Genomic DNA, 24,406 nt, shown 5'->3' on the forward strand with positions numbered 1-24,406 from the left:
CCAAATGTCCCCTTAAGTGGGCAGAGCAGTTCTTTAGGTCCTGGTGATTTGCTTGGAGTCCTTCTAAACAGAAAGGGGTTCCCGTGCCTCCAAGCCATCGCGATTTTGGAGTGCACAAGGCACGTGGGTTGCATGACCCGGAGGTGGGAGGGCGCTCCTCCCCGGTGTCCGTCTGCAAGCCAGGAAGTTTTCACCCCTTCTCTCGCATCCAGATAGCACGCTTGGAAGTGTATGAATTACAAAACGAGGAGCTTGATTTCAAGAAGCCTTTTCCCCCCTTGGTGATTTGACGGTCCTGTATTTAAATCATTCCAGCCTGATTCCCAGCCAGGCAGTGAGGGGCAAGCCTCCTTCACCTAACAGGGAGCCCAACCCAGCACCGCACACTGTGACTAGCATCTCCCTCCCCACCCCCCACCCCCCACCCCCATACTGGCTGTAATAATTTGAATTGAAGTTATCAGGAGGGGAGCCTGAGGCCTTATAAATGCCGAGAACCAGGACCCGGCCCTTGTCTGATCCCAGCGGCCCCACGCACTTGGCCGCCTCCTTTGAGGAAGCACCTCCCTCGGACACCGATTCGGTAAAGCTGTGTATGAGTTCCGGGCCAGCTCTGAGAAGCCTGGTGCGAGTTTAGAGCCAGGAGAGCAAGATGAGGGGGCAGCAGGGTGGGGGGGTCAGGAGCGGAGCCTCTGTGGGCTGCTAGGCCGGCCGGCCCTGGCAGTAAATGGGGTGCGCCAGGGCAGCTCTTTTCAACAGCCGCCAGAAAGGTGTGTGAAAAGAGGCTTTCCCTTTCTTCTCCAAGACCTTTGCAGCTTTAACAGCCATCCTATAATTTTCACCTGTGTTCTTTTAATAGCTTGCCAGCTGTGTGTGTTGCCAGAGGGTATCTGGCAGGAGGCCAGCACTGGGGGAGGCATGCGCATGGAAGCAATTGGGAAGCAGGCGCTGCTGACTGACCAGCTCCAGAGCCACCGGCGCTCCACTGAAGGGCTGGCTGGCAAGGGAGCTGAGCCTCTGCACGCGTGTCTGGCCAGTCTGCCGTGAGCTTGGTGCCCCTCTGCAGGCTAAGAGCACGGGGTGAAATCGGAGCGGATCTGCCGCTTGCGCCGTCCCGTCCCCCACCCTTGGATGTAAGCCAGGGAGGCATCTGCTGGTGGTGGTGCTGGTGCTGGCAAAGGGCTCCCTGGGTGCTTGTTTGGCTCAGGAGCATGCAAGTGCCGTAAAGCTGCTCCTTGGCAGCTGGCCCGTTGTCTCTGCTCTTGGCCTGAGGAGTGGCCTGTGAGTGCACTGGGGTCAGCGTGCATGTGGGGGAGACTCAGACAGAGGCCCCATGCTGGCCTGGTGGCGACAGCCCAGGCTCAGGTTGCTGCCGGTTCTTTGGAGTCTCTAATTTGCCCCAGATCCGTGACGGGAGGTTGATACCGCTCTGTTGCCTGCTGGGGAGGAAATTGGAGCCGTAGCTCCGCCAGCAAGGTGGGCATGGGGGCATTAGATTGCAGCAGGGTCTGTAGACATGAAAAGGGCATGCCTTTCTGGTCTCTTCCTTCCCCGTGTTCCCTGGGGGCATATACGTGACAGCACCGGGGATTAATTAGTACCTCTCACCTACCCTGTCATACCTACACTCAGGGTGGTTAGAACGAGAGGGCAGATTTCTTCCAGCACCGTAACCCGTCTTTGTCTGTTTTAGTGATAATGAGTGTACAGCCAGGTGGTGGTAGGTAGTTCCCCAGTCAGGGCTGTGGGGTTGCAAGGGGATGGGCTTCTGGAAGTGGTTGGGGGCTGCTCTGTGGTTTGTTGTGTGATCTTGCTGGCCCACGTTGAGCGAGGGAAGAGCAGTGTTTAGGCCCCCTGGAACCAATTGTGGTTTCCAGGAGCAGGTGGGGGGTGTGAGGCTGCCCCATCGCGACGGAGCTGGATAGACTGGGAGAGTCCTCCACTTCTCCCACTTCCCTTCCAGCACTTGCTTCCAGGAGATAAACTTGACACATGTGGCTTCCACGCGGGGAGCATTTTATTAGGGGAGGGGTGGGGGCTGCGGCTGGGATAGCACGCCCCGTTCACAGGTGTCAGGTTTTGGGGCGGCAGCAGCTATTCCTGCGTTCAGTTTCCTGCAGAGGAGCATGAAGCCAAAGCCCAGCCCTTGGTCCAGGCCCTGCACCTTTCCCAGTTCAGGAGTTTGGGATCTTATGATGGAAGGTACAGCATAAGCCCCCCCCCCTTCCTCGCCCAGATCAGTCCTGAGCAAGAAGGAGCTGCAGGACGGGCAGCCCAGGAGCCCGCTCGTCCCTCTGTTTCTGAGTGAGCGGTTGCAAAATGCCTCAGGTTGATGGTGCGGGCTTTCCTCCAGAGCTGCCTCTGCCCCTTGCACCTGCCACCCACTGGCCTTCCGGCTGCATTTCCGGGTGGCCGGGCATTGGCGGTGGAAATTCTGTGCGCTTTGCTGGAGTGGTGCTAAGAAAAGCCTGGGGTGCAAATGGTGCCTGGCTCAGGGTATGCCTGTGGGGGCACCTGAGCCCGCCCCCTCCGGCTGGATAGAGTCGGGGGGCCGGCAGCCTTTCCGGGAGAGAACTGCCACCTTTTCTCCCTTCAGTCACCGGGTCAGCTTTCACGGCTCATGCTGAGCGATAAAACCAGCTCTTGATCGTTTTCTCTCTGGCCCTTCCTGTCGTTTTCTTACTCGCTGAGGTCAACTGGGGTGCCCCATTAGGGCCTCTGAGGCCTCCACCTGCATAGCCTACATGGCAGTGTGCTTTGTTGAGGGGGGAAGGTGCTCCAGCGAGAAAGCCCCGCCTGCTTTGGGGAGATCAGGGACCTCGGGCTTCCGTCCCAGGCTGTGATATCTTCCGAAGGGCTTTGGCTGGAAGCACCCAGTGGTAGCCTTCAGCCCTCCACGCGTTCGCTCTCACTACGTGTCTGAGCCCTGGCTCCTGCAAGCAGAGGCCCTTCCCAGGTGTGGGCAGTCTTTCTACCTCCAGCATGTTGCAGGCGGTGAGGGGGGGGGGCCCTTCCAGAACATCCCATTCCCTAACAGAAGCGGGGAGACCCAGGGATCGAGTGAGCCCCGGCCTCCTCCTGCAGGCAGTGCAGGGCCAGCGGTGCTCTGGCAGAAGCGCAACATGCCATTCGGTGCCTCGATGTGGAGCAGCATCCGGCTGTTTGTCGCGCCAGGCCTTCTGACTGGAAGGTTCTTCCAAAGGGGGCCAAAGCCCTCCTGGTAAATGTTGATTGACCTCCCCCCCCCCCATGGGGGCAGTTAGTCACCTTCTTTATGAAAACTTGCCCCATGCCTTTCCCTCCACTCCGCCATAAAGCTAGCGTGCTTTTCATTCTCCTGAAATCAGTTTCCTTAGGAGACCCCTAGCTAGACCGTGTTCTGTAGGATAGGAGAGGGGCTTATTTGACCCACTAGCAGAGAAATGGGACCGAACTGGAAGTGGCTTATCAGCTTCTGAGGGACGTTGGCAAGTATTGGGATATCTGCCTCAGGCGGCATTTTTCAGCTCCCGCTATAGTCCGAATTTTGGCTGGGTTCATATACTTTGTTTTTATTTCCCTATCATGCCTGATTTTGTGGTGTTCTGTTTCTGTGAATAAACAATCGAATTGTTAAGGCAGCTTAAGGGCCGTGATTGGCCACCCTCCCTTCCCCTTCACGAATTTAGCCTGCAATTGCATCTGCAAGGGAACTGGCTGGCCTCCCGACAGATGCTGAAGGCAGGAAAACCAGGGCACCTCCTCTGGGGGCTGCTCAGGTATGCAGAGAAGTAGAATTTCACCAATTCACCCAAAAGAAAAAGGAAGCCCTCCCCCCAATGTCCTGATGAAGCCCGGAAAGGCTCCGGAGGAGGTGGGACTTTGAGGGCAGCTGAGAGCCAGTTAAAGGGGAGGGGGGGGAGATGTCGGCCTGCTGCAGACCCTGACAGTTTAGAAGGTCCTCCAGAGGGAGAGGGGGGATTTCCCGCCCATACGATGGCTTGTGGACCCCCCACCCCCACCCCGTGTCCTGAAGCTGGTGACCAGCACCTCCTCCTGTGTCAGCAGACCCTTGAAGTTCCCTTGCGCTGCCTTCTGCCTCCTCTGATCTGCTGCAAGACCGTCTGCCTGTTGGTGTCCTTGGCAGACCGAAGGGCAGCGTTGATTCTGTGACCCCAGCGCTGCAACAGGTAGCTCACACCTGCGGCCGCCGCTGCCGCCTTTCCCAGATCCACTCGGTGCCCTGCAGGGATCCAGCAATTCTGTCCCTTGCTTGGTGCCAGTAGCCCCTCCCTGCCAGCCCACAATCTGGCGGTGTTACCGGGAAGAGCTCCCGTGGTTTCTGCAAGTTCTCAGCATCTCACCAAGCCCGTTCCAGACACCTCTTGCCCCAAGGAGAAGACCAGCGGCGTTCCTGGACCTGTCGGCCTGGAGACCCTTGCAAGTGGCTGTGTGTGTGTCCTATCCTGTTGTTGTCCCCCCCCCCCCGCCGCCGCCGCCCCAGCGTCCTGATTCCACTCTGATTGATTTCCCCAGGGAGTGCCGGCCAATGTGAGGCAGCCTCTGTTTCTCACCACAGCCTTGCTGGGTACCTGGGGCTTGTGGAGAGTTTTGCTGTAGCTGAACAGGTCAGGCTAATTTCCCCTGGGCTGTGGCTTGTAGCCCTTTGATATTTCGCCTTCTGGCTTCTTTCCCTCTACCCCAATAGAGAGCAAGAGTGGGGATTAGGCTGAGAACATGGAATTCTCATGGGAGTGATACAGCTGGCCCTCAGATCCACAGAGAGGCACAACCAGGCGCCTGGAGTCTAAAAGGAAGTTTACACCTCATCACCACACCACATTCTCCAGTCGCTATGCAAATAGGTTGGGTTTATATTACTGGCATCAGAGACACGGAACTCCGACATGTATTGATCGTAACCTCACCCGAGGTTCCACAACGGGGTGCCCCATTGCTGTGAGGGGGGGAAGGAAGCACATGAAGAAAGTCCTTCCTCTGGATGTCCCTCTAAGGGGCAGTGCCTGGGCCTCCGCTCCCGGCAGGATTCAGGTCTGTGAGGATCGCGCCCGTGTCCTTCTGTTTGTTGAGCAGGAAAGATCCCTCCTGGGCCATGCCGGCAGCACCTGGCTCACTCCCGGCACAGCAGTGCACCATCCTTCTGAGCGCTTCCAGCCGACGGCCCCTTCTTTGCTGACCTTGCTGCCAAGCCAAGCCTAGTCACAGAGGGATCCAGTCTCTCCTCTGGGATAGGCTGCTGGGAGTTCATCCTGGGTAGAGCCACGTGACAACTGGGGCAGGCCAGAAGTTTCTGTCTGTCTGTGTTTTGCGTGTGTGGCTTTCCCGTCTTTCCTCTGCTCCTCCTCCTCCTCTTTCCTGAATCCACAATCGTCTAACTCCGAATCGCCGTCTTCCTGTCTCGGTCTTTACTCTGCAAAGGCCAGAGTGGGAGAAGAAAAGAGTTAGACAAACACACCTGGGGCTGCAGAAGGGGCTGTTCCAGGGGGCAGAAAAGGCCTGGCTGTGGTTTCTTTCTACCTGGCGAGAGGCTTGCTAGTGCCCACACCAGACTGGTTTTCTTGCCTGGCATCTGATTGCTGACATTTGTGGGCCCATCTTTTGGCTCCGCAGCCTTTTGTCCCTGGCAGCCTGGGCTCCAGGGCAAGCTGGCTCTCAGCCAGCGCAACCACAGTTACTCAGTGTGTTTGGCCTGTATGTCCCGCTTTCTGTGTGGCATCCATTTTGCTGAAAATGCTGGAATCTGGCTTGCAGCACAAAAACCAGAAATCAGAAGCTGGAAAGTTACAGCTCTCCTTCAAAAGCCAACAAAAGAGGCATTTTGCACAACAGTTACAACAGCAGCCTGAAAAACATCAAGACTGCAACGGCTGAGAAGCTCAGCGTAGACTCTGCAGACCACTGGATGTTCTCCTCTGGCATCTCCTTCTCCTTTCCTGGGAGCCCAGCTCCCCCCCCCCCACACACACACCCCATGCCTTCACCCCACACCTGACCGCCTTCTTAGGCCTCCACTTTTTTAGGACAGAGAGAGACTTTTCTTGAACTTTGGAGTCCAGAAGTTAATCAGCTGGCAGGGTTAATCTAGATAGAGCAAACTAGTGTCTTGAGGCTTTGGAACTGGTTCAGAGTTGGTGAAGGATGTGCCAGACAGAATGTTCTTTGTTTGGTAAAATATATCTACCCTCTTCCTATAATTATATCTACAAAGTAAAACACATACAACATCACTGTAAAAGGAAAACCGCAGCACAAGCAAGATGGAAAAGCAGATAAAAACAGCTTAAGGCAGTTAAAAGCTAGGGTAATGACCTGAAAAGGAAGCTATTAACAGAAGCTCACCGTGGAGCTATGGAGCTCCCGTGTCCCCAGTGTGACATCCACGGTTGTGCCAATTCAGAGTGCTGGTGCCGCTCTTCCAATCCCTGATGGCCTGTCCCCTTAGCAGCCTGCCCATAGGCTGAGCCGCCTGGCACCGGCATTCTCTGAGTTCAGGTGAGTGGACGTGTGGGAGGGGCCTTTTTCAGCTGTGCCCCCCCCCCCAGACTTTGGACTGTCTTGTCCCAGGAAGCCAGGCCCAAACCCCTCCTTACTGACCTTCCCAGAGAATGGAGAGGGAGAAGGCCTACGGGGAGAAGTGACCCTAACCAAATGCTCAGGTAATTTGATGCTTAATCTTTTTATTATATCTGCTTTCAATATTGAGACTTATTTTAGTTGGGATTTCAGAGTTTGGGTTTTATGTTGCTTTTGTTTTGATGTTTTTAGATGTATTTTCTTTTTTAATTTTTTGCACACCGCCCTAAGTATCCTTGTAATGCTATGGGATATAGAGGTAATAAACATTTTGTGCCGGTTGATTATCCTGCCTGGAGGATTTGCAGAGTTTGCTTGTGGGGTCTTTGTTTCCCACCTTGGACCAGACCTCTGGAATAGAGATGCCAACTCTGGCCCCTTGCTGCGGCCTGCTGGTGAGGCTCTTTTGGGGTCCCCCAGATGGCTCCCCCTTAGAGAGGAGCTCCGCCGGGCAGCCCTTCTCAACTGTTGTTCAGCATTTCCTGCCAAGAATCCTGTCTCCAGTCAGCCCCCCTTTGGCACATCCCCACCCCAATGCAGTTTGGGGCTCATTGGAAACATTTGGGGCTCGTGCTGCAACGGGCACAGTTGTGGGGTGCCTTTGGCTCCCCCTCACCTGCTGCACCCTTGCTTGGGGCTTCCAGGCTGCCGCGAGTGGCGTTGCAATAGTCAGCCTCATCCTTTGTTACAAGGGGAGGCAAGGGGGAGGGGGGGGTTGAGCTCAGAAATGGGAAAATTAAATTTCCCAGATGTTCAGGCCCCAGGAGTTCTTTTGCTGTCTGGAGAGGAAATGGGGATTCGGAAAATCCCGCCTCATATTTTTCCCCCTATCACCTTGCCTTTCCGCTGCCATTAAGTTAAGCAGGAACAGTAAATTAGGGGGTTTTAGAGCAGCCCATCTTCTGGGGAGGGGAGGGGACAGAAAAGGCACCGTTCAGCTCCTGTGACCCAAGTCAAGCACCAGTGCTGGCTTCCAGCTGTTCCCCTACTGCCTGCTGAGTTGCTGTCCTGGGATTTCCAGCTGTGGGCACGTAGCCTCCGGGCCGCCTCCTGTGCCCCTCACCTAGGGTGCCCTGGGAGGGCGCTTTGCACGGGCCTCTCCCAGGGGCTCTGCTGTGCTGCTGTTTTCCTCTTGTCTTTTGCAGGACGCCCTTGGAGCTACCAAACCCAGCTTCACTTGACGGCCTGACTGAGGGGCCACCCAAAGGTTTCCCCGCCACAGCTTTGGATTGCTCTGCTCTAGGGCATTTTCCACCCTGGCAGGCATTTGCCTGTAAAAATCCAACTCTTGGTTGCTGTTGGGGGTGGTTGCAAAACAAAGCCGAGCACTCTCCAATGACAGTAGGCCCTTTAGCCATAGGCTGTAGCGTTTGGAAGCATGATGAAATTAAACAAGGCGGTCTGCCTTTGAGAGACACGCTGGCAGCACCAAGCAGTGCTTTGTGGTGGTGGTGTAGTAGTAGTAGTAGTAGTAGTAGTAGTAGTAGTAGTAGTAGTAGTAGTAAACTGCGCTTATATACCGCTCTTCTAGATTAGTGCAATGAACAAGTTCATGGTATTATTATCCCCACAACACAGCTGGGGAGCTGGGGCTGAGAGGAGCGGCTGACCCAAGGCCACCTTCTGAGGTCACGGCAGTAGTGGGATTTGAACCAGTAGAGTGCTGATTCGCAGCCGACCCACTTAACCACTGTGCTACAGCAGCTCTGTGCTGTGTAAGGGAGGGGGGACAAATTGGTATTCCCTTTTTTGGGTGTAACCCCCCCCCATTCCACCTCCCCTGATGCCCAAGGGTCACAACTGTCCTCTGCTGTAGAGCAGATTTGGCCCAGGGATGCTTTGCTGGTGAAAATGGCTACTTGTGACCCCTTCTAACAGAGAAAGGAGGAGAAGACAGCCCCCCCCCCCACACAACTCTGTCTGTTGAGTCTCCCAGTTGCAAAGACAGAGGGCAGTTCCCATGCGGCGCAAGACGCACATCTGAGGGCAAGGCCCCGCCGTGTCAGTCTGGCCCCCAGCCTGAGGCGATCCGTACGAGACCCACCACGGGGCTGGGGCCTTGGGAGGCCGCTCCCTCGCTGCTTAGAGGGAAGAGCTGTGGCTGCTGCAAAGCAAATGCCCCCGGGCCCCCCCCCCCCCCGGCTGGGTGCGCAAAGCCCTTTGCTGGAGAGCTGCTGCCCGGCAGAGCAGGCGGTGCTGAGCCCGCTGGGCCAAGGGTCCTGGTAGGCTCACCCCTCCAGTAGCACGCAGGTTGGATGGGTGGGAGGAGAGGGCCCTTTTGCCCTGGGTGCAGAGAACGAGATTCAGGGGCCATCCCCCTAAGCAGAGCTGCCAGGCAGTTCTTGCATCTTTGCCCAGAGCACCCAAGGGCAGGAAAAGTACCTGATGGCTCTGCCTATCCGGAAGGATACCTGCCTTCCTTCCCCTCCTGCCCCGGACATTTCCTTCGCACGAAAGCCTGGCCCCTCAGCTGGAGTATGTGAGCGGGGGGGGGGGTTGCTTCTCCCCTCCCCACACCTGACCCCCATAGACCTCTGGAGGCGCAGCCGCCTCTGTAGTTCTCTAGTCCACTTAGACTCCTGCCGAGCTGAGACTTCAAAGCGGCGGCAGCTTTCCCCTCTTCTTAAAGGAAGGGTTGTTCTGTTGAGGAGCTGCAGGGGAGAGGAGCGTGGCTGTACTGCAAAGAGGGAGGCTGCCTGGAGGAAACTCTGCATTCTGCGCTGGGAGGACGTTCTGCTTGCTTCAGTTTGCCTTTGCATGCTTTTCTTTTGAGAGCCTCTTTTGGGGGAGAGGAAACCGGGGAGGATCTTGAGCGGGCGGGGAGGCCTCAGAATCTCTCTTGCCAGTCTCTGCCGCTTGCCCGTCTCTCCTCCTCCGACAGACCCCGTTCTCCCCTCCTTCAGCTGAAGGCTGCTCTGCGGGAGGTGGCTCACCCCTTGGAGATCCATATCCAGCATCCAGCCCCTCAGCTGTGTGGGCTTCTCCCCCTCCTCAATTCCCCCTCCTCCGCGCAGCATCTTGCATTCTTAGGTGAGGCTGACCCCCTGGGCTCCTCACCCGCTCCGTCCTAGTCCAGGCATGGATTTCCCCTCGGCCTTGGTGCTTCCAGGCTGGGGGGGCCATCCCACCGTCTTCCCTGGTCTTCTCTGAGGGGCGTGACCAGCAGCAGGAAAAGCAGGGCCCTCTCCCAGTGTTGCGTTTTTTCCTCCTCACTGATCAAGTCTGTAGTCCGTATGGTTGCTGGGAGATGCTAGGCAGCGGGGTGGCCAAAAGGCTGAAGGACACACAGACAGCCCAGATTCCAGCGCCTGCGGTGGAGGCTGTAAAGCTCTCTCTGCCTTGCAAGCGAGGGGCTGTTCGTGGTGGCAAAGTCTGATGCCAACCCCGCCTGAGCTGATGCCCACTGTGGGACAGTTGCTGCAAGGGGGTCCTGCTGTGTCACCTTCCTCCTTTGGCTTCAGGAGAGAAGCCTGCACTCCACATGTTGCTACGGAGATGGTACATTTGCCTGCGGCTGGTACATCTGTAGCACCATCCAGGCCCAGTTGATATAGATAACCCAGTTTTTTTGAGCTTAACAGGCTATCCATAGTGGCCCCGCACTGATATTGACACCTGCCGTATTGGGGGAAAGGTTAGCTGAATGCAGTTTTAAAAAGACAAACAGTCCAAGGTGCTGTCCCTGGCAGACCGTTCCCAGTACCCCCCCTCCCCTGCTGCCCCTGTGTTACAGAAGGGCTGACTTGCTGCCCTCCCAGTCCGTAGCTTCCTGCGGAAGTTCGCCAAGAAGCTTCTCCTCAGTCTTCTGTGATGCGTGGAGTCGAAGCAGCAAACAGAGACAGCTTGTCCTGCTAGCGGAGGCCTTCCTAGAATGACTCTAGTAATAACATTCGATGGCCTTTATGCCCCACCGCTGCGGTCCTGCAGTGCTGTTTCTCCGCAGCAGCATGTGGAAGGTATGCGCTAGAAGAGAGGGCTGCGAGCAGCTGCCGCATGCTCTGGAGTTGTTCCGTTGTAGCACATCCCTCCCTCGCCTGGGTTCCAGGAGCAGTGGCAGGGGCGGCACCCCCTGCCCAGGAGCCTGACACTAAAGCTGGGTAAGCTCTACCAGAGGCAAGGGGGATGATAAGCCCGGCTTGTGTAATAGTTCTGAAGGCACCGCCGGGTTGCTGCTCCTGGGCTCCAGCTGGTGATTTGCCCCTTCAGAGGAACAATCTAAGCTCTGCGCCTGCAACCTGATACCCCCGTAGGGCTCACAGCACAAACGAAAGGTGTCAGAGATGCTCCAGACCTTGAGACGCTCTGCTGCCTGCTGGCCATCTTTCCAGGGCGCTCGCTGTCTTTTCTTCAGCAGTAAAGTGAGCCTGTGTTTGTCACTCAGGTGAAACGCTGCCGGTTTGCTCTGTGCTGCGAGGAGAGTAGCAGCTCTGTGGTCTCTCTCTTCTCTTGCACGGTGATCCTCCTGTCGGTTAGAGCCCTCTCTCCCAGCCATTTCAGTGCTAGACTCAAAAGTTTCACCTACTGTCTGTTTCCAAAGTATCCTGGGCAAAGCAGCAGTTAAGATAGGTGGTCTCTTGCCCCTAAGCTGCTCTGTCCTGTGTGTAGCCTCTCTGGTCGTAAGCACACGTCTGCCAATGAATCTGTAGCGCCCTGCCCGTGTACTCAACATCCATAGCAAGTTTTGCGTGCCAACTGAAAATTGCCACAGCTGCAAAGATGAATGGCCTCCCAGGGCGCCTTATTCCGAGGCTACTACTCACAGCCTTGCATGGTGTCGCCTATTTTGAGCACCGATGAGAACTGTCGCTCTCTTGGGGGCTGCCTATTTTCTGGATGGTCAAGGTTTGCGTCTTCCCTCACTTCTTCCAGTGGTCTCGGTGAGGGCGCCTTCAAAGCCCCCTCTTAACCAAGAGAGGTCTGGCAGTGGCAGAGGCAAAAGAGGGCTCCCCGCTCTCTGAAACACATTTTGGAAGAGCAGAGAAGTGCCTTCCTTGGTTACTCATAACCCTGCTGTTCAAGTAAAGTGCTAAGAGGGAACAAAATCTAGGTTCGTTGTTATTAGCCAGTAGCCACACAGCGCTGTGGCAGAAGCCCGGAGAGAGTCCCCTGGTCTGACTTGTTGCACGGCATCTGTCTCCCTGCTTCAAGGGGTAGAGCCTCTCCCCTCTGACCTTCTGGTGTTCCTTTGCCCCAGGGATAACTGTACAGAGGCGCCTGTCCAGGAATAGAGTAGCTTTGTTCCCCTGGCAAATCTCCCTTTTCACCCCTGAAGAAGGTGCATTTTCCATGCTTCCTTCTTTTGTCTCCAGTGTTCCTTGCCCAGCTCTGGATGCCTCTCCCTTCCCATGTGCCCATAGTGCTGCTCCGCAAGGCTAAAGTCACGCACACCCCAAACACACACTTGCAAGCTACCTCGCCTTTTTAAAATACTAACCAACTTTATTGTGGCATAAGCTTTCGAGAACCACAGCTCTCTTCATCTGACGATGCATCTGACAAAGAGAGCTGTGGTTCTCGAAAGCTTATGCCACAATAAAGTTGGTTAGTCTTAAAGGTGTTACTGGACTTACTATTTTGCAACTACAAACTAACACGGCTGACTCCTCTGGATCTATCCCCTTTTTTTGTATAGCTTTGGGCAGTGCGTATGCATTTAGGAAATCTTCCACTTAGGAAATCTTTTGCAGTGAGCTTGGCAGCAGTTGGCCTGACCCTTCTGCCCCACGGCACTTCAAGAATTTTCTTGCTATGAAGATGTGTGCCCTCACCTTCTTGCCCAAATCTCACACGGTTTCTTGTTTCTCCCCAAGCGGTTTGCTTTTGGAGGGGGGGCATTCTGCGTGAGTGGCTTTTAGCCTTGATGGGGAAGTCAGTACTTTTCAAGATGTGGAGATTGCCACACAGATTTATGTATTTAGGTATTCATACCGTTTTTCTCCCCAGTTTGGCGGGGGTGGGGGGGCAAGGCACCTGACAGCATTGCTCTCCCCTTCTCCATTTTATCCTCACAACAACAACCCTGTGAGGTAGCCTAATCTGAGAGCGTGTGACGGGCCCAACATTACCCATGGCAAATCCCCTTGGCAGAGTGGGGATTTGAACTCCGTTCGCCTAGATCCTAGTCTCAGCACCAACTACTGCGGCACATTTGATATGCGCCATTACAGAAAGACCAACAATGTGCTCCTGTCATTTGGGTGAAAAAAGGTCTCAAAGGCAGTCTTCTTTTTTTTGAACAGTTTCAGCCCAGCCACAGAAACTCTGAGAAGTCGCACTGCAAAGGGAGGGCTTTAATTTTTTTTTTTTTAAATAGCTTGCTTTATGGGCAGACTCCTTTCTGTGCCAATGCCACGCAGGTTAGGAAGGAGACGTTTGTTTTCCAGTGTCCCAAATATTCCTTTTTTTGGCCAGCAGTTCCTGACACACCGTCTCAGTTACAAAGGCTGTTGCAGGAATGTGCTGATTGTCCTCTCTTGAGTCCTCAAGAAGCCGGGGGACCCCAGAGGTCAAGGGAGAAGGGGCCACAGCCGACATGGCAGCCTGCCCTTCACATTCTTGGCTCTCCTATTTCGCCCACAGTTGGGACCAAGCAGCACAAGAGGACCTGCCTGGACCTCTTCCTCAGCGGTGTGTATGTGCAGCGCACAGCAAAGTTGCGCGTTGGGTTGCTCTCCCTTCCCCCTTGCTCAAAAGGATGTACAAAGCGGTTGAGAGCCGAAGGAATGGAGGACAAGGAATCCTTGCCTCGTTTCAGTCCTGAACCCACAGCTAACCAGTTTCCTGCTATGATCTGGAGTTCAAGGGAACAAATTGTCTCTTCAGGTTGACAAAGGTCTAATGAACCTTCCTGCTTCCATTCCCCCAAGTTATGGGGTCAGACTTCAGAAGAAAGATGCTACACGCACACACACACACCCCTATGGGTGGCTGCCCTCTTCCAAGCCCTCTTCGGGTAGAGGGCTCCCTTCTGTGAGGAGGGGTGGCTGCGGCCGCATGCCTGCCTGAGCCGACTCCAAAGATCTCCCGTCTTAAGACACATCCACACCCTGCCACCGCCACTTTTTTACTGCTCAATCTCGGCTGCTTTAGGAATGCTTTGTTGCTTTTCAATTTTCCCTGGCTCTTTGGATTACTTTATTGGCTTTTATTGCCTCTGGCAGTTTTTACTCGATTTTCTTACTTGCTTTAATGTTATTGCATGTTGCTTTGCGCCCTTTGGATGGATTTTTTAAAAACAAATGCAGCCGCCGTATCACGGTTCTCAAACCGTGTTTCTGACATCCTGGGAAGAGTGTTTTGCACGCTCAGACTTTTCTGCCCATTGCCTTGCCTGCCTCAGGTTGTTTGCTTAAATCGTCATCGTCCTCCTCAAAACAAGAAGCCGCCTTGGAAAACCTTGACCTTCCCTGTGGCTGAAATTGGGGAGCAGCAGCAGAATCTTTTTGCAAATCTTTGTCCTGGTTAGACAGATATTTAAGTAATGCCAGCTTTTGGCTCGCGGGTGTCCTGCGATGGCAGCATTTTGTAGCCAGCATCTGAGGGCTATGCATAGGATTCCTGGAGTGTCGCTGCACTGGGGAGGGGAACAAGAGGGATTGGGCTGCAGCCCCGAGGTGTGTGGAGTCCCTCGGAAAAGTCTTGATAGGGGAAAGTGCCTCATTGAATACCTGTCTTTTTTCTCTACTGGGGACATCAAGCAGCTGGGATGGGCATTTTTATTTTGGGGGAGAGTGTGCAGTTGAAAGTTCACCCCCTTCTCCAACATCATCGCCATGAAGCACCCCTATCCCGCACAGCTGCTTCTTGGGGCTAAATGACACCCCCGCTGTCACAAGTTTGGCCCTTTGCTTTGTGCTGGGGGTGAGTTCAAAGGGTTAGGGGACCTCCCCTTTAGAAGAGGCAGCTTATCAGTTTTGCAGGTTTCATTGGTGAACAAAAATTTTCTTGCTGTTCGCCTTTTATTTTCCCAATCACTGGGTAAGATTGGTTAGGCTGAAAAAGAGAGGCTTCCCTCAGCAGCCCCCCCCCCCCACACACACACTTAAAGGCTGAACAGGGCCTTGAAAATGAATGTGTCAAGCCATGGGTGGGGGGGTGGGGTGGGGGGCTGCTGTTCCATTTCTCAAGCCACCAAAGTGAGGTCTGTGCGTAGCTGCCTTCTTGACAGTCAGGCTCCTTTTCCCCCAGACAGAAGGGGAGCCTTCCAGAGGAGCTCTTGGACTGGTGACCATGGCTTTAGGTGGTTTGGTGGAGGGGCCTCTCTCTTTCCCTGGCACTGGCAAAACTGCTCAAACCCCACCGCCCCCTGTATTTTGCCCCCTATGTCCCCAGGCCTGGCTTCCACGCTCTGTGGGGCATGTGGCGCTCCTCTGAGCAATGCGGGGGTCTTTGTCCAAGCTGCAAGCTCTCAGCCTCAGTTTACCATCTGCAGGGTATAAACAGGAGTGGTGTGACCTGCCCCCCGCCCCCCCGGATATCCACGAGGAAGACGGAGGGCTCCCCAAGTTGCAGCAACAGTCCCATGAATGGCACCTCAGGTCACCGCTCCCAAGTGCTCGAACCAACTGCTGAGCTGCCGTGTTTCCCAGTTCCTGTGGCTTGGAGGGGAGGGATCTTCTGGGTCTCCTCATTATCTCCGACCCTCTTCCTCCAACTCTCCCCCCCCCCCACCCCACATTAGTTTCCTCCTCTCCATCGCTTAACCTTCCAAGGGGAGTCCTGCTGGCCTACTTGGGAAAGCTTCCTGCCTTCCTTATTGAAACATTTGGAAACTCCTTCTGAATCCTCCTGCTCCTGGGCGGTTGTGGCCCCCTGTGACTGCTCCTGCTCCTGCCCCTCCCCGCCCCACCCTGCCGGCCTTCATGGTACTTACCATCTTCCTCTGGTTGCTGAGGCAGAAAGTGCAGATCTGCTTGGGCTGGGAGTTCTCGCTTTCCCGTGTGGGGGGGCTGCTGCTGCTACTGCTGTGGTGGAAGAAGGCTGGCGTGGTGTGGCACGGTTGCCCGTCTCCACACGCTTCCCCCACCAGGAGGACGTTGCCCAGGTGTGAGATGTAACTGGAAGCCAGGCGGAGTGTCTCAATTTTGGAGAGTTTCCGGTCCGCTGGCTCCGTGGGGATGAGAGTCCTCAGGGCAGTGAAGGCTGTGTTGACGCTGTTGGTCCGGTCCCGCTCCCGTGCGTTGGCCGTGTGGCGCTGGCGGGGCTCCCTGTTGATCCGGTTGGGCTTCTTGCTGCTTCTGCGCTTGCTGCTTTTCAGCCCGTACCCGCCGGCATCCAGGTGATAGGGCTTCTCTTCTGAGCCAGAGCTCTCACTCCCATTCTCCTCATCCTCTGACAACATGCTGATCTCAGGGTACAGGTAGCGACTAGGGGGCGAGCGCAGCATGGCAAAGGACATGGCTGGGTGTGGGAAGTGGAACTGGGGGGCCCCCCGTTTGTGCTGGGACTCCTCAGCTCTGCTCTTCCATCCTCAGATGGCTCGAGGAGGGGAGAGGCCGGGAGCTCCTGGTGTCTCCTCCCGCAAGGCTCTCCCGTCTTGACCGCCTAGTTTTCCTAGCAGGGAAGTTTCCTGTGCTGCCCTGATGGCCCTTGGTCTGCCTCCAGGGCTGGTCCCCCTTTTCCGCTTGGCTCTTCTAGCTCAGAAGGGGTTACGTCCTGTTGCTGCACAGCAGACAGCGGGTGATTCCTCCTGGCACGCGCGCGTGTGTGCGTGTGGAAAGCCTGCGTGTGGAGTGTGTCAGGAGCTGAGCAAGCGTTTTATAGCACGAGCAAGTGGTCCGGCAGGCAAGCCCCTCCTCCGCTTGCGGCAGCTCCCGCCTACCTGAGCCTGCCTTGGCGCTTGGGCCGCTGAAGGAAAGGGAGGCCAGAAGCCAGCCGTGGGGAAGCTGCTGGGAGAGGGAGAAGCACGGCCCTGGGTGGGTGCAGGCTCGCAGCCTGCCGACTTGCAGGCGGCTGGGGGGAGACCGTGGCAGCCAGGGTGGGCCTCGAGTGGCCGGCTGTTGCTGGAAGGGCTTCTGGCTTGGCCGTGTCTCCCTGGGCAAGGCTTTCTGCCTGTGGCCCAAGCCATCTGCCGCTCAGAGGCACTCTCTGCTTCCTTCTGGGACGGAGGGAGAAGAGGGGAAGCAGCAGGCCTGAGGCCAGCCACAACCCCCTTGCAGGCAGCCGGCCAGGGGATGAAGCAGAGCCCACAGCGGAGTTAGTCATTGCGGGGGGGGAGCTTTCTGCCCTCCCTCCCCACACCCCACCCTCAAGCATGACCAAGTCAGTCCTGCTGCTGCTGCTGCTGCTGTTAATGGGGCACAGCAAGAAGGATTAACCCTAGCCAAGCCATCCTGCGAGGTGGTCTGCCCGGCAATGCACTGCTCTGCCTGTGCAAATTGCGTAGCCTGGAGTGGGGCTCTTCTCTCCCCACCTCCTGCCCCCAATTCCTGCTTATTAAAGGACCAGGCTGTGCTTCTTTCGCACCCTCTGCTTTCAGCCCCCTCCCAGAGAGTCCCCTGCTGTCTTTGGCGTTCCCCTCCGGAACCTCGACTCTGTGTGTGCTGAAGTGGTGCTGTCCTGGCTGGACTGGTGTGGCGTAAACCGTAACTCCTCCGTGGCGTCTTGGGCCGTGTCTAAGTGGAAGGAGACATCTCTGGTCCCCCCACCAGGGCCTGAGCTGGTCATTTGGAGGTCTCTGGTGCTATTGCCGTGGTTTGGGGCGGCAGAGGTGCTGCAGCTCCGGCTCTCAAGGGGCGGCTGTCCACCCACGCCACAAGCCCCTGGGGAGGGTCTTCATTGCTTCGGTCTTCCTCGGATTGCTGAGCCTTGGCTGGGCAGAGTCTCTCTCGGACAACACCCTCTGCCAGAGAGGAACATTTTCCTTGAGGGGCGGACAATACGGAGGCCTTTTCGGAGCAGGAGCCCTGGGACGTGCCGGCCTCTCTCTCCAGGTTGTGCTTCCGTTAGGTTTGAATCCTTCCCTTCCTCTGGCTCAGGGCAGAAATCATTTCCATTCCTTCATCTTCGACAACCCTGCAAGGGGGATTCAGCTGGGAGAGAGTGGCTGTGCTACGGTCACCCAGTGAGTTTCGTGGTCGAGTAAAGGTTTGAGCCCGGATTTCTGCAGTTCTGCTCTAACCAGAAGACCACGCTTCCCTGCTTCCCTGCTCCCCTTCAGAGCCCAGCTGATGACGCAGGGACGTGTTCACGGGGAGCAGAGCCTGTTAGGAAGAGAGACCCAATTGAACTGATTTCTGTCTGCCCCAGTGGGGGAGATCCAGACACCCCCTGGATCCAGCTGTTGTGCTGAAAACCTTTCCTTTCTCCGTTCGGGACGTCTGTTAGGGGAAGCTGGATTTCCAGGGAAAAAACAGAATGCAACGCGCAGGGATTGTGCAGATTTTAATTGTCCACGAGGACAAGGGTAGGAAAGACACCATATAGGTGGGCACCCTTGAGCAAGAACAGGTAGATTACATCTTAGGGCAAGAAGCCTGGGGGGTGAGTGGGCTGCCTCCTGGCTTCTGAGCCTGCAGCCTGTACTTGTACTTCTCTTTCCACCATCAAGAGGCCCAGGAACTTATCTCCTACTCTGAAGCGTCCTCCAGGCCTTCGGTAGCTTTACTGCTAGGTTCATCTTCTAACTCCTGGAAGCAAGAAGTCTTCCCCCCCCACCCCCATCCAGTTGGGTCAGTCCTTTTGCGGCTGTTGGGGGGGGGTAGTCGCTTGGGACAGGTCGAGACTCAGGTGCCTGTTAGGAGGGGCCCCATCGCTTGTCCCCCTCCAACCCAGTTTAAGTGCTGAACTCTCACCCAGTTCCTATAATGGGGGGTAGGGGTGGGTTGTACATTGTTGCCCCTTGAAATTCTGGAAAGCTCAGCTGCTTCTTGTCCCCCCCTCCTTTATTTCTGACTTCAGTCTCCCCCCCCCCCCCACGTGGACCAGCTATTTTCAAGAAAGTGCTACTGGGAAAAGAATCCTTTCCCCTGCCAGGAATGTGCACGGAGGAATGCCTCTCCCGTTCCAAGAGCAACTTCCAGACGTGTGGCTGAGTGACGGCAACTCCTTGTGGGGGTGGGACCAGTGCCGGGGGGGGGGGGGCTGCAGGCTGCTTTCCGAGTAACTGAGCTCACTCCGGCTGATGTGTTAACTACACGGGAGGCAACTGGGAGGGAGGGAGGGAGGGAGGGAGGCAGACCTGCTACTGGCAGCTTCCATTCAGGAAAAACTGCCTCTGCCTCTCTCTCTCTCTCTCTCTCTCCTGGAGGAATGTGGCGTTCTTGGCTGCGCTGCGCTGCTGTGAGTGGCACTTAAAATTCAGGGCACAGAGTTAAGAGGGGTTTGGAAGCCTTATCGCGGCCCCTTGGGTGCTTGAGAGGGTCCTTCCAGGGTGCTCGGAGTTTAGGGAGGAGCAGCTCGGGATCCTGGGAGAATTCAGGGGCTGGGGACTCGTAATCTTATGTCTTTGGCTTGACGCACTGAAAGGGACCCAGCCACATTTCCCCCTTATTTTGCTGCCAACGGAGCGCTTCTTAGTTGTGTGGCATGCTTGAATTCCCTCTTCCCAGTGCGAGAGCGCACAGAAGCCTGTAGGCTGCGCAGCTGAGCTCAGAGGGGATTGTGTCTCCCCACTGCCCCACCCCAAAGAAGCCGGCATGCCCACGGACACCCTCGGAGCACTAGGGATCAGTGTATGGCTTGAGGGTTTGTCCAGCCAAGCACAAATAAAAACGTCAGGAATCATCTCGTATCTGGACCCAAGAGAGTGGAAGACTTACCACCCAGTCTCAAATGTACCATTCTTGAGCAAGATGATTGAGCGAGTGGTGGCTGGGCAACTTCAGGGATTCCTGAATGAAGCTGATTGTTTGGATCTGTTCCATTCTGGTTTCAGGCCCATGCCTGGTTGTGGGGCTGAAACGGCCTTGGATGACCCCCCCACCAGGAGATGGCGGGGGAAGGGCGACCCCGTTCATTGCCCTGGACCTGTCGGCAGCTTTTGCTACCGTTGATCCTGGTATCCTTGTGGACTGCCTTTCATGGCCAGCAATGGGCGGCACTGTCTTGCAGTGGTTTCGGTCCTGACTTGAGGGCCGGTTTCAGAGTGTGGTGTGGGGGACGGCTGCTCTGCCCTTTGGCCTTTGGCCTGTGAGGTTCTACAAGGTTCTGTTTCGTCCCCCGTGCTTTTCAGCATCTATGTAAAGCTATGTAAAGCTGCTATGGTTGGTTGCCTGGATGCAGCTTTGGAACGGATAAAGGATAACAAGCCGAGAGTTAATCGTGACAAAACAGAGGTGCTGCTGGTGTGGCAGCCTCTTGACCCAGGCATGGAGAGATCTCCTGTTCTGCTTGGGGTTGCAGTCCCTCAACAGGAGCAGGTTCGCGGCTTCAGGTGCTGCTGGATCCAGGCCTGCTGTTGGATAAAGTGAAGGCAGAGGTGGCCAGGGGTGCCTTTTACCCGCTCCAGCTGGTCAGCCAGCTGTGACCCTTGGTGGAAAAGATCCTGCCACTGTGATGCATGCCCTGGCAAGACCTGGATTAGATTACTGCACTGTGCTCTGTGTGGGTCTGCCCTTGAAGACATTCTGGAAGCTACAGTTAGCACAGAATGCTGCAGCCAGAATGTTGAGTGGAGCGGGTCATAGGGACCGTGTCACTCCAGTCTTGCTCCATCTGCGCTGGCTCCCAATTTGAATGAAATATGAAAAGAGACCGAGTAGAAGTCAAAGAGCTGAGGAGTGGGATGCCCCCAGGCAGTCCTGTGACAGAGCCCGTGGGGGGCGGGGCGCCGCGGCGGGGAGAAAGGACAAAGTCCTGCTCATCCCCTGTGCGGTTTCAGCCTTCATGCCAGTGGCCCCAGGAATACAAGCTTGCTTTTACCAGAAGCTGCCCTTCAGGGACCGCCCAATCCTTTACTCGGGACCTGAATCTCCTCTCACACCATGGAATTGCCTGTATTCCCCCATACCTGCTTTTGTGGCACAGCATGACTCTTGCCAGCTTATTCTATCCAGGGGGATACCCGTCCTTGCACCCAGAGATGTGAGGGGCTGGAAAAATTGGGGGGGAGGGGGGAGAGAACCCCCCATTTTTCTCTAGGCCTTTTTTTTCCTTTTACTGATGTAAAAAATTGAAACTTTGAGGGAGCCCTGAAAAAAATCTCCAACGGAAATCTGTGAAAAAAACCTATAAAATCCTTTTAAGAGCTCCGTGGCACAGAGTGGTAAGCTGCAGCACTGCAGCCCAAACTCTGCTCAGGACCTGAGTTCGATCCTGGCGGAAGCCGGGTTCAGTTAGCCGGCTCAAGGTCGACTCAGTCATCCATCCTTCCGAGGTCGGTGAAATGCGTACCCAGTTTCCTGGGAGTAAGGTATAGATGACTGGGGAAGGCAATGGCAAACCACCCCGCAACAAACAGTCTGCCAAGAAAACGTCGTGATGCGATGTGCCCCCCCCCCCCGCCCCATGGGTCAGTAATGACTCAGTGCTTGCACGGGGGACTACCTTTACCTATTTTCTTTTTTAGAACGAGTAAAATACTTCTTAAGGTGAAGTTTTCCATACTGAAAATGTATAGCATAAAAAAGTATGAGATTCCCCCCCCCCCAAGTATTTCCAGTGGAAGGAGCATTGGAAAAAGAACTATTATACTATAGACAAATAAAATATTTTAAACAGTTTATCTGTTTAAATATAAACAACATTAGTGGTATGAGAGAGTTTCTGTCCAAATAATACACTTTTGTTTGTTTACTACAGCATCTGTTTGATCCCCTTGGCGTCTATTTTTTCCCTCCTCTCAGATGGCAAACACTAAAGATACTTGTGTTGTGGTATCCTACTGTGCAGCAGTCTGTAACTAAATGTTACAGTCTGTAACTAAAATGTTGTGGGGATACTTGTAATTTTTCTTATAGAAAATGAAGATATTTACACTTCTAAATTACATAAATGTGCCAAATACTATAATTGTACGTGCTGAGTTACCAATGATTTGTTTTATGTTGGTCAATCATTAAAAGGTTAGGTGTAATGGGAAAGTCAGTGTTGCATATATATGAATTATCCCCAAAATTTTCATTTTTTTCGGGGGGTAAAAAGCGAGGCAGGGGAGACCCTGATTTTTCTCATGGCTTCAAAATTCTTGGTAATTCTACTTCTCTGCTTGCCACAGAAGTGCCCGGAGCTGACCATATCACACACCTGGCAGCAGAGAGGCCAGGAGTTCCCCTCAGTCTGGCTAGCTGATGTGTGGGCAGCTGATCAGCACTGAAGTTGGGGCGTTGGGGCTGGAAAAAAGGGTGTACCGTTCACATAAGCCCTGCACCGGACCCTGGCTCGGTCCAGTCCAGTCCTGCCTCCCCTGTCTCCCAGTGGCTCTCCAGGGTCTTTCCCATCACCTGCTACCTGAGCCTTGAATGGCTGCTTGGGATCAGAACCTGGGACTTCTGCGTGCAAAGCAGGGGTGCTCTGCCGCTGAGGCATCGGCCGCCCACCATGGCCAGGGCCAGCAGCCAGCATTAGATACATAACAGCCATTTCTTCTTCCTGTGTTCCTGGCTGCTCGGCTCTTTGGATAGTTCCTCCTAAGGCGGCTTCTCTTTCTCCCCTAGCAGGGTCCTTTGAAGGCTTTATGGCCCATTGTCCTGTAGGGGGAATGCCTTGGGCTGCTGAGCATGCATGGAGGCCCAGCTGTTTGCTTTCCATTTGGACAGGGCCCTGGGGGGTTGGAGGAGACCAGAGCGGCTCCTTTGCGGCTCAGGACTGGTGTGATGATGGATGGACTGGGAAGTGCCGAGTGGGGCGATCTTCTCCCTCTGGAGGGCCCTCCTCACCCCCCTGCACCCTGGGAGCCTCGTATGTTTCCCAGGTGTTTATAGGGACCAGCTGGCGCAGCTGGGTGAGGGCGAGAGTGACCCTTGTTGCTGTTTGTGTTAAGGGCCTGGGTCGCGTTCGCACCTCCCTACCAGACATTCTGCGGTTGCCCAGAAGAGAGGGGGCGCTCAGGGCACAGGCGGGCTCTCTCCTCCTGGTGGTCATAAGCCAAAGGGTCTGGTGGAGGCCTCTTGACTCCAGCTTTCCCCAATGCTGTGTGTCAAACTGCTTTTTTCTAAACCAACAGATAGTAAAAGGGGCTGGTTTGCACAATGGCCGTGTGGGGCTTCTGGCTTTGTGCAAAACTAAGGAGTCCAAGAATGAAAGAATTTGCATGAATACACCTTCCCTCCCTCTCGACGAAGGCCGCCTTATATGTTGCCCGCTTCGGCGTCCAAAGGGCCGAGCCTCGGGGGCCTCTTCTGGGCCACTGGTCCTGTCCGTGTGGTTCTCCTGACCCAGCGACGCTTGGCACATCATGTCTCTCTTCCATCTCCCTTCCAGGATATCCGCAACACAGTGGGCAACATTCCCATGGAGTGGTATCAGGACTTCCCACACATTGGCTACAATTTGGATGGCAAAAAGATCTTCAAGCCCATTCGCAACAAGGACGAGCTCGACAAGTTCTTGGAGAAAATGGAAAACCCCGACTACTGGTGAGGGGCTCTGGGGAGGCGGCGACAGCAGAAGGGGAAGTGGGGGGGGCACTTATTCTGGGGTGTGTGTGGAATCTGGCATGAGGGGAAGGCTCCTTCTGCCACAGGGAAATGCCTCCGTGGGCAGAACGGGTCCACGGGATCTAACGCAGTGTATTCTGTGGGCTGCATATTGCTTCCTTCTTCCTTCCTCACTGGGGTTGCCTGTGCTGTTCATTGCCGTTGGGAGGCCGTGGCTCATGTGTGCTCCGGTGGAGAGGCAGGCTTCGTCCCGGCAGAAGGACCTGGCAGGCTTGTGCCCGGCTAAGCCTGCAGCCGCCTTATGATGCCTTTCCTCTCTGCCCACTGCAGGCGGACCGTCCAGGACAAAATGACTGGGGTGGACGTGAAGCTGACGGATGAACAAGTGGAGCTGGTGAACCGTCTCCAGAAGGGCCAGTTCGGAGATGTGAACTTCAATCCCTATGAGGTTAGGCTGCTGCTCAGGAGGGCTGGCTGGCTGGCCGGCTGGCAGCTCTCCTCTGAGCAGGGCTGTTTGCTTTGTAGCCCGCTGTGGACTTCTTCAGCAGTCAAGTGATGATCCACCCGGTGACCAACCGCCCAGCCGACAAGCGTAGCTTCATTCCATCCCTCATTGAGAAGGAGAAGGTGAGTGGAGGGGGAGATGGGGGACGGGGGGGGGGGTTGGCTGGATTCCCTGATGCAGCTTGCACCCCCCCCACACACACACACACAGGGGAGAGGAGCATCTGGCATTGCCAGGAGCATTTTAAGCCAGGGCGCACCTGCCAGAGTCGGCGAGGTCTTCAAAACCCCTGGGTCCCCCACGGTCCGGGATCCTCTCTTCTCACTGCAGCGGCTCGCTTGAGGAGTCCCACGCAGCTTACATGGAGGTCATAAGGGAATATTTATATCTCTTTTTAGAATTAAAGAGCAAGGGGGAATGGAGAAGTCGGAAACAGTGGCTGCCCAGGCCCCACTCCCTCCCACGGGCAGTTTCGCTACCCAGGCTCAGCACTCCAGGCTGACTGGCCACTGAGTCCAGATTTCTTGCGAGGAGGAAGCATACCATAGGCCAGGAGAGGCTGAATTCCTTCTTCAGGAAGTTGTTCTTCCTCCTTGACTGGCCAGCCCTCACCTATGGGAAAATGAGGCAGGGAGAACAAGGAAGATCCATAGCACCCATCTGAGGGGAAAGGTCGCCCCTTAGTAAGTGCCCAAGGCCAGCCTCTGATGCGGCAGAGTCACCCCCCTCTTTCTGTTGCCCCCTGGCTCCCCAGTCTCCTCAAGGAATGTCTAGCTGCAGCCAAGAAGGAGGG

The 24,406-nt window shown here is 55.4% G+C and overlaps 2 protein-coding genes across 3 annotated transcripts in view; one reads left to right on the forward strand and one right to left on the reverse strand.

The window, feature by feature from the left end:
* The window catches only part of BOP1 (BOP1 ribosomal biogenesis factor), a 75,419-nt gene that overhangs the window by 44,707 nt on the left and 6,306 nt on the right, over positions 1-24,406 (forward strand). Inside the window, exons 1-4 of one of the 2 annotated variants that reach the window (XM_054985424.1) lie at positions 6,599-6,656; positions 22,933-23,087; positions 23,439-23,556; positions 23,634-23,735. In XM_054985424.1, the coding sequence (XP_054841399.1) occupies positions 22,963-23,087; positions 23,439-23,556; positions 23,634-23,735 (345 nt within the window). In that variant the 5' untranslated portion in view covers positions 6,599-6,656; positions 22,933-22,962. Of the gene's footprint in view, positions 1-6,598; positions 6,657-22,932; positions 23,088-23,438; positions 23,557-23,633; positions 23,736-24,406 lie in introns of those variants that run through there. The other variant, XM_054985423.1, reaches the window with a different exon arrangement.
* On the reverse strand, positions 4,877-16,111 carry SCX (scleraxis bHLH transcription factor). Its single transcript, XM_054985425.1, has 2 exons — positions 15,446-16,111; positions 4,877-5,410 (listed from the first exon to the last, which is right to left on the reverse strand). The coding sequence occupies exons 1-2, from the start codon at positions 15,968-15,970 to the stop codon at positions 5,372-5,374; spliced, it is 564 nt and encodes a 187-aa protein (XP_054841400.1). The 5' UTR covers positions 15,971-16,111; the 3' UTR covers positions 4,877-5,371.

This window comes from Eublepharis macularius, chromosome 7 (assembly GCF_028583425.1).
Source record: "Eublepharis macularius isolate TG4126 chromosome 7, MPM_Emac_v1.0, whole genome shotgun sequence".
Lineage (NCBI taxonomy): Eukaryota > Metazoa > Chordata > Lepidosauria > Squamata > Eublepharidae > Eublepharis > Eublepharis macularius.